This window comes from Bufo gargarizans, chromosome 1 (genome assembly GCF_014858855.1).
Source record: "Bufo gargarizans isolate SCDJY-AF-19 chromosome 1, ASM1485885v1, whole genome shotgun sequence".
NCBI lineage: Eukaryota > Metazoa > Chordata > Amphibia > Anura > Bufonidae > Bufo > Bufo gargarizans.
Window position 1 is genome coordinate 359,045,073 of NC_058080.1, and position 13,921 is coordinate 359,058,993.

The window sequence follows — 13,921 nt, forward strand, 5'->3', positions numbered from 1 at the left end:
TGTGAATCTACAATTTTCATAGTCATGAAAATAAAGAAAACTCTTTGAATGAGAAGGTGTGTCCAAACTTTTGGTCTGTACTGTAAATGGGCCCCCAGCACAGCATCTTAACCAGCCTATATCCATATAAAACTGGGTAGGTTAATTATCTCTGTCTTTACTGCCTACTCCTAGTGGGATACCTTCTTTTTTTCTACGAAGAGGTAACAAAACCCCATGTGCTATGGGAGATAGTCAAGATAGTCTCCCTGATAGTGAGTTTTGTGAGAAGCCATAAACATAAGTGTTTGGACTGCAATAAGGAGGAGGTTCAAGCAGAGGCGGGGGACCCCATGTATAGCTGTGTTGATGGTGGTAAAAGTATTAGTGACATTTGTAGCCACATTGGTGGCAGTAGGGGCAAAAACAGAGCAGGGAATCGAGAAGGGGGCAAAGCCACAGTTTGATAAAAATGGCAGGGAATGTAAGGACTATGATGATGATTGTGTATTGCACAGGACCTGGGAGCCGGATTGGGATGCTGAGGATGGGACATCAGAGGAGAAGGGTGGTGGCCACATATGTCCAAAACAACTGTCAAGGCCAGATCAGCTTCTATTGTGGTCAGTAATGATGAGCGAAGTTCTTAAAAATTTGATTCGGTTGCTTCACCATATTTTACCCCAAAATTTGCTTTCTGACAAATTACTTCATCGCAAAGCACATTTCTTTGTAATTAGCGCGGCGCAATGACAAGCAATGGCAATTGCTCCGCCCCCGTCATTGAACCCCTCAGATGCTATGTTCATTTCTGTTCGCAGCATCTGTGATGAATATTCAAGCCTTTCAGGGGTTGATGAGTTAAAACATTTTTTTATTATACTTACCTTATCCATTTGAGAGTGAAGAGGCTGATGGGATCTTCAAGCAAGATGGCCGCAGTGGCTTTGTCTCACTTAGATGGATGAGGGGAGTATATATTTTTTTTATTTGTATAGCCATTTCAGGGAACAATTATTCCTTACCACAAAGCATGAAATTCGGCTTAGTAGCAAATCAAATTTTCCCTGAAATTCGGATCGAAGTCCACTTCAGATAGTTCAATTCGTTCAACACTAGTGGAACTGGTAAGGCTGCTGATACTGTGGGCACAGGCTCAAAACATGCCAGACCTAGGCCAAGCCTAGCTGCTGCTAGCTCTGTGCGATTATCTCCTGTATGGAGGTTTTGCCCCACAAGGCCAGCATACAAAATAACAGCTGTGTGCAAAATCTGCAGGATGAAAATAAGCTGTGGGCATTCAGACACAAACATACAGTAGGTACCAGGGCTCAATTGCTGCACATGAGGCAACATCACTGGATCCTGTGGGAAAATAGGACTGGCCAGCATTCAGAATCGGAACAAGTCTGTTTTCCTTCTGCCAATCTTCTTTGTGGTAGCCAAGCTGCATCCCCAAGCACCACAATGTTCTTGTCATTGTTCTCATCAGTTGTTCATAAGTAAACTGAAATGGCACAAATTTTTCCTCATGAATGATAAAGAACAGTGCCAAAAACTTGGCATTAAATGTGAGGAATTACAGGATGTGAGATTACTGGCTGGTCTCTTAGAAGAGGGTGAGAGGCAAGTCGGAGAGGGCCCTTTTACGAATTTTCGGCTACCATCGAGAAAAAATCCACCAGTTAATGATTACTCCCCTCTAGATGCATTCCTGACTGTAACAACAGAAAAACTAAGATCACTTCACATGCACGGATCTCACATATGTAACATTACTGATACAGAAAGAGTGGTTTTAAACATGTTGAAAAAGGACTTGACCATAGTAATAAAGCCCTCGGATAAGGGAGGAAATGTGGTTGTCCTTGACGACGACAAATATGTTGAGATATGCATGCGAATATTGGATGATAGGTCGTGCTACAAGCGACTTTAGGAAAATCCCATGGGGACTTTCAAAAGTGAATTAAGTGACATCTTGAATAAGGCCATGCGTCAGCATTTAATAGACAAAATGGAGTTTGCTTTTTTACTACCTGAGCATCCAGTGACAGCTGTATTTTACAGCTTGCCTAAAATTCACAAGGGGCTGAGGACCTTTTACCAGAATAAAACATCTAAACTAACTATACAGACATGGAGAGCGGCGCCCGGGGATCCCCCTGCACTTACTGTTATACCTGGGCGCCGCTCCGTTCTCACGGTATAGCCTCCGGTATCTTCATAGTTAGGCTCCACCCAGGGGAACCTGCCGGCATCTCCTTCTCCCATGCTGTAGCGCTGGCCAATTGCAGCGCTCAGCTCATAGCCTGAGAGTTTTTTTTTCTCTCAGGCTATGAGCTGAGCGCTGCGATTGGCCAGATGTACAGCATGGGAGAATGAGATGCCGGCAGGTTCAACTGGGTGGAGCCTAACATATGAAGCTACCGGAGGCTATACCTGGAGAACGGAGCGGCGTCCAGGTATAACAGTAAGTGCAGGGAGATCCCTGGGCGCCGCTCTCCATGTCTGTACAGGGAGTGCAGAATTATTAGGCAAGTTGTATTTTTGAGGATTAATTTTATTATTGAACAACAACCATGTTCTCAATGAACCCAAAAAACTCATTAATATCAAAGCTGAATATTTTTGGAAGTAGTTTTTAGTTTGTTTTTAGTTTTAGCTATTTTAGGGGGATATCTGTGTGTGCAGGTGACTATTACTGTGCATAATTATTAGGCAACTTAACAAAAAACAAATATATACCCATTTCAATTATTTATTTTTACCAGTGAAACCAATATAACATCTCAACATTCACAAATATACATTTCTGACATTCAAAAACAAAACAAAAACAAATCAGTGACCAATATAGCCACCTTTCTTTGCAAGGACACTCAAAAGCCTGCCATCCATGGATTCTGTCAGTGTTTTGATCTGTTCACCATCAACATTGCGTGCAGCAGCAACCACAGCCTCCCAGACACTGTTCAGAGAGGTGTACTGTTTTCCCTCCTTGTAAATCTTACATTTGATGATGGACCACAGGTTCTCAATGGGGTTCAGATCAGGTGAACAAGGAGGCCATGTCATTAGTTTTTCTTCTTTTATACCCTTTCTTGCCAGCCACGCTGTGGAGTACTTGGACGCTTGTGATGGAGCATTGTCCTGCACGAAAATCATGTTTTTCTTGAAGGATGCAGACTTCTTCCTGTACCACTGCTTGAAGAAGGTGTCTTCCAGAAACTGGCAGTAGGACTGGGAGTTGAGCTTGACTCCATCCTCAACCCGAAAAGGCCCCACAAGCTCATCTTTGATGATACCAGCCCAAACCAGTACTCCACCTCCACCTTGCTGGCGTCTGAGTCGGACTGGAGCTCTCTGCCCTTTACCAATCCAGCCACGGGCCCATCCATCTGGCCCATCAAGACTCACTCTCATTTCATCAGTCCATAAAACCTTAGAAAAATCAGTCTTGAGATATTTCTTGGCCCAGTCTTGACGTTTCAGCTTGTGTGTCTTGTTCAGTGGTGGTCGTCTTTCAGCCTTTCTTACCTTGGCCATGTCTCTGAGTATTGCACACCTTGTGCTTTTGGGCACTCCAGTGATGTTGCAGCTCTGAAATATGGCCAAACTGGTGGCAAGTGGCATCTTGGCAGCTGCACGCTTGACTTTTCTCAGTTCATGGGCAGTTATTTTGCGCCTTGGTTTTTCCACACGCTTCTTGCGACCCTGTTGACTATTTAGAATGAAACGCTTGATTGTTCGATGATCACGCTTCAGAAGCTTTGCAATTTTAAGAGTACTGCATCCCTCTGCAAGATATCTCACTATTTTTGACTTTTCTGAGCCTGTCAAGTCCTTCTTTTGACCCATTTTGCCAAAGGAAAGGAAGTTGCCTAATAATTATGCACACCTGATATAGGGTGTTAATGTCATTAGACCACACCCCTTCTCATTACAGAGATGCACATCACCTAATATGCTTAATTGGTAGTAGGCTTTTGAGCCTATACAGCTTGGAGTAAGACAACATGCATAAAGAGGATGATGTGGTCAAAATACTCATTTGCCTAATAATTCTGCACTCCCTGTATAGTTAGTTTAGATTTTCTATTCTAGTGAAAGGTCCTCTTTAAGGGGAGGCCCATTATGTCAGGGGTCAATAGCCTCACGGAAAAAATCTGTATGTATGTGGATGAGATATTAAGACCATTTGTCACGAACCTCCCATCATACGTGAGGGACTCTATGGATGTCCTTTGGCGTCTAAATGACATATATTGTGACACAGCAAATTTTTGGCAAGCTTGGATGTGGAAGCGCTCTATAGTTTCATACCTCATGAGAAAGGTTGTCAAGCAGTAAAAACATTCTTAGCGGAGAGAGGATCACATCTATCCGCTCATAATGAGTTTGTGATTACACTGCTTGAATTTATATTAAACCATAACATGTTCTCATTCAACCGCAAATTTTACCACCAGCACAGGGGAGTGGCCATGGGAAGTCCATGTGCCCCTATCTTTGCGAACCTCTACCTGGGCTGGTAGGAAAGAGGACATGTATTCTGCAAGGTTATGGAAAAATTGACATCGTCTATAACATTGTGGCTAAGATTTATAGACGATGTGTTTATTTTGTGGAATGGTACTTGCACGGCCTTTAGTGAATTTGTGTCACAGCTTAACAGAAATGATCTGGGCCTCTTCTTTACGAGTGAAATCCAGAAGGCTCATCTGACATTTCTCGATCTACCTATAAGTATTGATGGATCCAGAAAGATGACTACTAAGATGTTCCACAAACTTACTGCCACAAATACCCTACTCAGATGGGAAAGTGCACATCCAAACAAGCTCAAGTATGCCAAAGGGGCAATACTTGAGGGCGCAAAAAATTGTTCAGAGTGGGTTAATTTCAAGCAGGCAGCGTCTGACTTACAAAACAGGTTCCTTCAGTGGGGGTATCCCAGATCTTGTCTCAGATGACAGGTTGGTTCGGGTCGTTAGTACATATGATCAGGCCAACAGAGAGGTTCGGATATCCTGAGAGAATACTGGGGTATCCTAAAGTCAGACCCTGTGGTTGGACATCTTGTAGGAGACTACCCTCTGATTACATACAGGAGAAGCAGCAATTTGCAAGACCAATTGGTGCATAGTATGTACATTTCTCCAATACAGTCCAATAGCCCACCCACTATGTATAAATGCGGTAACTGTGTTGCATGCAAAGTTATCAAAAAGGGCGACACAGTGAAATGTACGACCACTGGACGCAGCTACAACATTAGGTCCTTCATTAATTGCAAAACGGTAGGGGTGGTCTATGTGGCCACATGCATCTGCCAGAAGCATTATGTGGGAAAGACCAAAAGAGAATTCAGGAGACGTATTGGAGAGCATCTGCTGAGTATTAATAATGAGGATGATACCCCAATCTCCCGACACATTATCGAATTTCACCCGGGATCAAAGCAGTGTGTGACCTTTCAAGGGATGGAACATGTGCAAGGATCGCCGTGAGGAGGTAATATTGATAACCTCCTGTTACGGAAAGAGACCCAATGGACATTCACATTACAGACTGTTAAACTGTTTTGGCTTAATGTTTTTATTTCATACACGTGTTTCATCTAACTACATGCTAGGATAGGGAACAGGCTTGTCGCCTATTATATGTAGTTGCTGAGGTTTTTTTCTGTTTATTTCTGGTTTTTTTTCGTTCCCCATGTCTCCCTCATTATCCAACATATGGATTATCACATTAAAGGTGTCCTCCTCCTATTGATCTCTACATGATAAAGTTGGTGCCCATAATCAGTAGGTACCTATAAGATATGGAGGTGGACCTTATTGTTGACGATAGACCCTGCAAACTGTATCTAGTTTCTTTCAGGTTCTGGTTGCTTTGGGTGACGCTGTGGTTGTTTACCTACTGCAGGTGCCACCATACATATACATCATCATTGGTGGCTTTCTTGGTTGATAATTACTTCCTTATATTGCCAGTTTGCTCTCACTGTACTGTCTTTCCAGCCTTCCGTGTCATCTCAGAGAGGATTTTTAGTGTGGCAGGTGACGTCATCACACCCAAACTGACAAAATTGTCGTTTATCAATGTGCAAAACATCACCTTTGTCAATACCCCATAGATTCTTTATGAGGTTTAGGTCATGTGAGTTTGCTGGCCAATCAAGCACAGTGATACCGTGGTTATTAAACCAGGTATTGGTACTTTTGGCAGTGTGGGCAGGAAAATGAAATTAGCATCTCCATAAAGCTTGTCAGGAGAGGGAAGCATGAAGTAGTCTTAAATTTCCTTGTAGACACCTGCGCTGACTTTGGACTTGATTTAACACAGTGGACCAACACCAGCAGATTACATGACACCTCAAACCATCACAGACTGTGGAAACCTCACACTGGACCTCAAGCAACTTGGATTGTGTGCCTCTCCACTCTTCCTCCAGACTCTGGAACCTTGATTTCCAAATGAAATACAAAATTTACTTTCATCTGAATATAGGACTTTGGACCACTGAGCAACAGTCCTGCCTGTTTTCTTCTTAGCCCAGGTAAGACGCTTTTGACATTGTCTCTAGTTCATGAGTGGCTTGACACAATGAATGCAACTGTGGTATAGTGTTGATCGCGAATATTCGAATTGCAAATTTTTTTCTCGAATATCGTAACTTTGAGATTTCGCGAATATTTAGAATATAGTTCTATATATTCGCAAAATCGAATATTTTTTTTTTATTTTTTTTATTGTTATATTTTTTTCTTTCCCACTTCCCTAAAGTTGTTCTTACCTGTCCTTTGGATTCCTGGCTGCTCCAGTCAGTGCCCGTTGCCGCTTCTGCCGACTTCCGTGCTTATGGAGTGTCCCTATCACCATGGGAACGTCTCCATATACTAGAATGTACTGTCGGATTTGAGAATTACGTTGAAATCGCAATTCGATTAATTCAAGTTATAATAATCGAATTGCGATTTCAACTTAACACTGCTATATTCCATATTCGTTAATTCTAGCCTAATATGGAATATAGCAGTGCTAAGTTGAAATCGCAATTCGATTAATTCAAGTTATAATAATCGAATTGCGATTTCAACTTTTTACGTATATTCTTAATATTGCTCTAACTTCGTCTTTTAGAATATTCGTAATATTCTAAAAGACGAAGTTAGAGCAATATTACGAATATTCTAAAAGACGAAGTTAGAGCAATATTAAGAATATTCGTAAAATACACATATAGATTGTAATTTAGCTAATATACTGCTATAGTAATTTTTTTAATAGTGTACATATTTTACAAAACTGAAGTTCAGAAGAGGCAAAACAAATTTGAGAAAAAAAAGGATTATAGCACTATATTAGCTAAATTACAATCTATATGTGTATTTTACAAAAATTTGTAATATTGCTCTAACTTCGTCTTTTAGAATATTACGAATATTCTAAAATACGAAGTTAGAGCAATATTAAGAATATTCGTAAAATACACATATTAGCCTAGCCCAGTGATGGCGAACCTATGGCACGGGTGCCAGAGGCGGCACTCAGAGCCCTCTCTGTGGGCACCCGCACTGTGAAAAAAGTCTATGGTGTACCAATATGCCTTAGACTTTTCCTGCCATTCATCAGCGCAGGGCGCACTATGAACAGCACAGGCAGGGCACTGAATATAGGCAGGCTTTAATAGCTAAATGATAAAGTACATGGAATATATACTATATTGAACTATAGTATTCAGGTTAAATTGCCGTGTTGGCACTTTACGATAAATAAGTGGGTTTTGGGTTGCAGTTTGGGCACTTGGCTTCTAAAAGGTTCGACATCACTGGCCTAGCCATAGTCAATTAGTCATAGGAACGTTGCCTTATACTATCAAAAGAAAAATCGCAATGCGCGATTATTTAAATCGCATATTATTCACGATAATTGGAATAATTACGAATATTCGATTTCGACGAATATAACACGAATATTCAATCGAATATTCGCGAAATATCGCGGAATCGATTATGGCACCTCCCGCTCATCACTACTGTGGTAGCCCAAGTCCTGGATATGTCTGTGTGTGGTGGTTCTTGGAGCACTGACTCCAGCCGCAGTCCAATCCTTGTGAATCTCCCCAAAATTCTTGAATTGCCTTTTCTTGACAATCCTTTCAAGGCTGTGGTTATCCCTGCTCATGTGCGTCTTTTTCTACCACACTTTTTACTTCCACCATGGGCCTCACTAGGCCAAAACATCCGGGTCTAGGGCCCCAGATGTTTTGCCCAAAGCCCTGAAGATCGCGACTGCGGCGGCAGTGCGGCACATTTAACTGTATTGCCATCCGTAAGATGGCGATATACTTGAATTCTGCGTGTGGTGTTGCATGGAACAAAGGCTCCCTGCCCCACAGTTTCCTCTAATAGGCCACAGGCAACAGGCCACTGTGATATGTATGCCACTGCAGACAACTAGCAGTGTGGAGAGGAGTGAGGTGAGTATTTTATTTTTTGTCTTGTTACTATGGCTACATGGCTACCTGACCACTAGGGATTAGCGAATTTAATATTTTTAATTTTTTTGTGGTGGTGAAAGAAGAATTGCGTTATGGATTCCGTTACCACGGACCATGACGCAATTCTATGATGGAATGCATAACGGAATGCCTTTATTCATTCCGTCATAATAGAAGTCTTTGGGCTGCAAAACGGATCTGTCCCGTTTCCTTTATGCAGGGGAGTCCTCTGCTGCATAACAGAAACCGGACAGATCCGTTATGCAGGCCATAGACTTCTATTATGATGGAATGAATAATGGAATGCCTCTAAAGGCATTCTGTCATGCATTCCATCATAGCATTGCATTATGATTAGTGGTAATGGAATCCATAACACAATTCTGCTTTTACCACCAAACAAAATTTCATAACCGGAAATTGGCTCATCTCTACTGACCTATATAGGTATCAGATGAAGATGGTGAACTTTTTCACAATATTCTAATATTCAAATTTTCTGAGATACAGACTTGTACGTTTTTATAAGCTGTAACCATAAAAAATAAAATAAAGGCTTGAAATAGATGACTTTCACTTTTTGAATTACTAAACACAGAAGAGGACAGTATACTGCTACAGAGGGATCTGGATAGATTGGAGGCTTGGGCAGAGAAGTGACAGATGAGGTTTTACGCTGACAAATATGCACATGGGGGGAAAGATACATGTCACCAGTACATACTAAATGGTAAAATATTGGGTAAAGCCTCATGCACACGAACGTAATTTGTTTCCGTGTCCGTTCCGGGTTTTTTTGCGGCTAGGATGCGGACCCATTCATTTCAATGAATCCACATCCGTATGTCCGTTCCGTAGCCCCGCAAAAATAATAGAACATGTCCTATTCATGTCCGTTTTAGGCATTGTTAAAATGGATCCGCAAAAAAAATGGATGGCATACGTTTGGTTTTTTGGTGGATCTGCAATTTGCGGACTGCAAAACACATACGGTCGTGTGCATGTAGCCTAACACTGACATGGAAAAGGACTTAGGAATTTTAGTGAACAGCAAACTAAGCTGTAGAAACCAGTGTCAGGCAGCTGCTGCCAAGGCCAATAAGATAATGGTACAAACAGTGGATAGCTCACCACCTCTCTCAGACGGAACTGGTGCTCTAGCCAAAAGACTGATCACCCAGTCAGTCAAGAGGTAATTTGTGAAACAAGTAGAAGGCTGGCACTCAGATATGTGGGATCAATCAAGATGTTTCACAATAAGATAATGGGTTGGATCAAAAGGAACATAGATGCCCGTGATAAGAAAATAGTTCCACCACTTTACAAATCACTAGTCAGACCACACATGGAGTACTGTGTACAGTTCTGGGCTCCTGTGAACAAGGCAGACATAGCAGAGCTGGAGAGGGCAATTAAAGTAATAACTAGAATGGGTGGACTACAGTACCCTGAAAGATTATCAAAATTAGGGTTATTCACTTCATAAAAAAGACGACTGAGGGAAGATCTAATTACTATGTATAAATATATCAGGGGTCAGTACAGAGATCTCTCCCATCATCTAGTTATCCCCAGGACGGTGACTGTGACGAGGGGACATCCTCTGCGTCTGGAGGAAAGAAGGTTTGTACACAAACATAGAAGAGGATTCTTTACGGTAAGAGCAGTGAGACTATGGAACTCTCTGCCTGAGGAGGTGGTGATGGTGAGTACAATAAAGGAATTCAAGAGGGGCCTGGATGTATTTCTGGAGTGTAATAATATTATAGGTTATAGCTACTAGAGAGGGGTCGTTGATCCAGGGATTTATTCTGATTGCCTTATTGGAGTCGGGAAGGAATTTTTTCCCCTTTTTTTTGCCTTCCTATAGATCAACTTGCAGGATGACAGGCCGAACTGGATGGACAAATGTCTTTTTTCAGCCTTATATACTATGTTGCTTTGTTATATTTCTAGGTTTCAGTCAGGGATGTGTTTGCATGTGTATTATTTTTTTAAAGTAAAAAAAAAGATACAAAAATAAGTGAACACAACAAAATAATGAATGTGCAGTACATATATATGGTTGGTCACACATGTACATGTTTTAAAAAAATGCTGTATTTTTTATTGCCATTTGTTTTGGATGCATAAAAAACATGATGGCCAGTAGGACATTATTAAATGTCCTACAAACACAGTTTCGTAATAGCTTTATTTTTGCCCCTTGGTGTTTTGTTCAAATCGTCGCTTGCTCTGTGTGTGGCACTTTTTCAGGTGTTTTCCCATAGATTTCCCTTTAGAAAAAAAAATCTGAAAAAGACGCAAGTAAAAAAGTTTTGTGACTAGAAAACACTACTACCACTAAAATTGTTAAAAAAAATGCATGAATGTCATGGCATATTTTTACAAGGCAATAAAACACCACACAAAAAAAAATATGTGTGCAACTATCCCATTAGCTGTTGCATTTAATGACTGCAGTGAGACTTACCTGGTCTGGATTCCGAATTGTGGGACAGCTGTCACAAACATCACCTACACCATCACCATCTGTGTCCTTCTGATCAGTGTTAGGCACTGTTATACAGTTATCAACAGCATTTTTAATTCCTAAAAGAAAGCAAAAAACAAAGGCTGTTTATGTTATGATAGACAGCATACAGCAGGATACTAAACTTAAGGGCAGCATATTTATTGCTCTTTTATTACATACTTATTGCAGATCCGCAGAACACGGATGCTGCCCATGTTCCTTACGCATTTTGCAGAACAGAACAGAACAGACGGCCCTTTATAGAAATGCCTATTCTTGTCCACAAAATGGACAATAATAGGACATGACTCATAACTTTTGCGGGACCACGGAACAGAGCAACGGATGCGGACAGCACACGGAGTGCTTGCACAGTATAGCAAAAGGTGCCGGTCTCTATGGTGGCCAGGACTGTGGGAGAGCGCATAGGCTGGTGTTTTTTTCATATAGTTTAGAGGCATGGCCAACCACTTTAAATTAAACAGTATTACTATGGTGGCAGTAAGATTGATACTATTTATTTGCAGATCGACAATGTACAAATTGCAAAGGAAAATAATTCAATAATTGTTCTAGCGATCGATTGTGATCTCAGCACTCACACCTCCACCAACCAAAACCTTTTTTCAAAGTTCATTGACACTTTAAAGATGAGCAGAGAAACCTTGCTGTCTAAATGCAATCATTTGGGATATATTCCATTTTGTGATATCATTGCTGTGTCTACATGCATGTGTCTATATAGGCTTAATCTTCTGTGCAATGTCTGATTACATGCACTTTTCTGATGTGTCCTGGGGTCCTCTGCCTGGTGGTAGTGGAGGTTCCCTTGGTGAAAATAGGTTTTGGGGTGCAAGGCAGAGGTCCCGTGGATGGGAGCTTCTAATGCACAGTTGTGGTGATGCAAATGTGAGTGCAGATCTATAATGAGGCCTGTTTTAGTGCTACAAGTCAGCTATACTGAGGCAGTTCAATATATGGTTCACACAGGCACTGTACACATTATATTCAGTATTTACATTTGGCAAATGCAATTTCCCAAGGCTGTGTATAGGAGGCAATGTGCCCAGTGAGAGTTCCCTCAAAGTTTTTTTCTTGAAATCAGCACAAACTCCCTGAATTGACCAACGGGTGCAACTTGTCTCTATCACTCTTACTATGTTGGTATGTCCACAGTATTCTTTTAGTGGAATACAGTCTCTTGACAGATAGCCAGTATGTTATTTTTACATTATGAGGAACCTGAAGTTAATTGCTCCCACCAACATGCAGGGAAGTCTGTAGCCTCTATATAAAATCTCTTACATTCTCGGTCCTATGCACTCTCCATTAAATGGATGCTGAATGTTCTGTAGGATCCAACATCTCTTTCCCTCCAGGGCTGGCACATACACTGTCACTTTGCGGCTTATAATTTTACAGGGTGAGCGGTTTTCCCTGTCTAAAGCCTCATTCACACATCTGTCTCCTTGCTCAAATCCGTGAGCAGGTGGCCAGTGATGCATCCGTGAAGCTGTCCGTGAAGGATCTCTGTTGGGTTTGTGGGTCCCTTTTTTGCTGTCCGTGTGCCAACCGTGTTTCACTGACACTGTACAGCTGAAAAATAATTTTCAAAGCATCTCTAATGATCCATGAAACATCCGTGCTGCATCATGGTTTTCACGGACCCATAGACTATAATGGGCGTGATGGATTCGTGAACACGGACAAAATAGAGCATGCATCCGTGCTAAAAACACTCACCCGTGGACAGTGCTAAAACACTGATGTCCGAATACACACATTAAAATGAATGGGGACGTGTGCTGTCTGTGGGAAAACACATACAGCACATGTTTGTGAAACACTGAGGTGTGAATGAGGCTTAACGCTACTCATTTGCTATTTGCACACCCATAGCTTACACTCGGCTGATCTACTTCCTCCTAGAGAGGAAAGGTGGTGCCAGCCCTGTCTAGAAACAGCAACTAGGAAACTCTCACTCTCTCTATATGCAGCCTTTGGGATATACAGTACACAAAATACAGTGATACTGCATTATTATAAACTATGTCACTAAAATTCAAATGTGATATTGGAAGTTTATTGAACACATAAATTTGATTGTTTAAAAGGTATTTTGCAATGACAAGCTATTATTTAACGCAAAGCTGTCACTATGGAAATGCATGGTATACAACAGGGGGAGCTGAGCAGATTGCTATATAGTTTTACAGAAAAACACTATTACTAGTCACTTATTCGTGTAAATTTCTGTTATTTAGGTATTTTGAAAAGTTGCAAAAAAGTCACAGGTCTTCTCTAGTCCCCAGATGTAGTATGTACAGACAGAAGCTTTGTAATAAATAAGATAAGACTTTAGACAGAGAAAATATGTAATTTGTGTGACAAATTTAACAATGGGCATGTCAAATTTTGTAATTTTGTCACCAAAATGGCTTTAAACCAAGCAGACGCTTCAAAAAGTGGAGAAAAAGTTTCATCTTAATATATACTCCCCTATATATCAGTTTGTAGATCTCCTGCTGTTGTATAATATGCAGCCATGGTGACAGGCTCCCTTTAAAGTAAAGATTTCTTTTTAATATATTCTTCTGATAAAATATGTCATCTCTTGAGATCCTTTAGATGAAACAAGGCCAACCGTAGTTTTCTAAGAACTGTATCAATTCGGCATTTAGCTTGGAGATTTGTACTGTACACCTCTGTTAACAGGTTTCCTATTAATATCAGTAGTTACTATATCACAACAACTTGTGCCTTTGGAGCTGTGGGATGCGTGGCAATCTATATGTTATATGACAATCTATATGGAAATAGATTTTTTTACAATTTCAAATGCCTGTGAAGAGAACATAGTCCTGCCACTTTACAAATCACTGACTAGTCAGACCACACATAGAGGGAAGATCTAATAA

At 41.0% G+C, this 13,921-nt stretch overlaps 1 protein-coding gene across 1 annotated transcript in view; it reads right to left on the reverse strand.

Moving 5' to 3' along the window:
• Positions 1–13,921, reverse strand: part of LOC122929708 (cartilage oligomeric matrix protein) — a 139,224-nt gene that overhangs the window by 61,354 nt on the left and 63,949 nt on the right. The window contains exon 11 of the mRNA XM_044283371.1: positions 10,962–11,080. Coding sequence (XP_044139306.1) covers positions 10,962–11,080 — 119 coding nt within the window. The remainder of the gene's footprint in view (positions 1–10,961; positions 11,081–13,921) is intronic.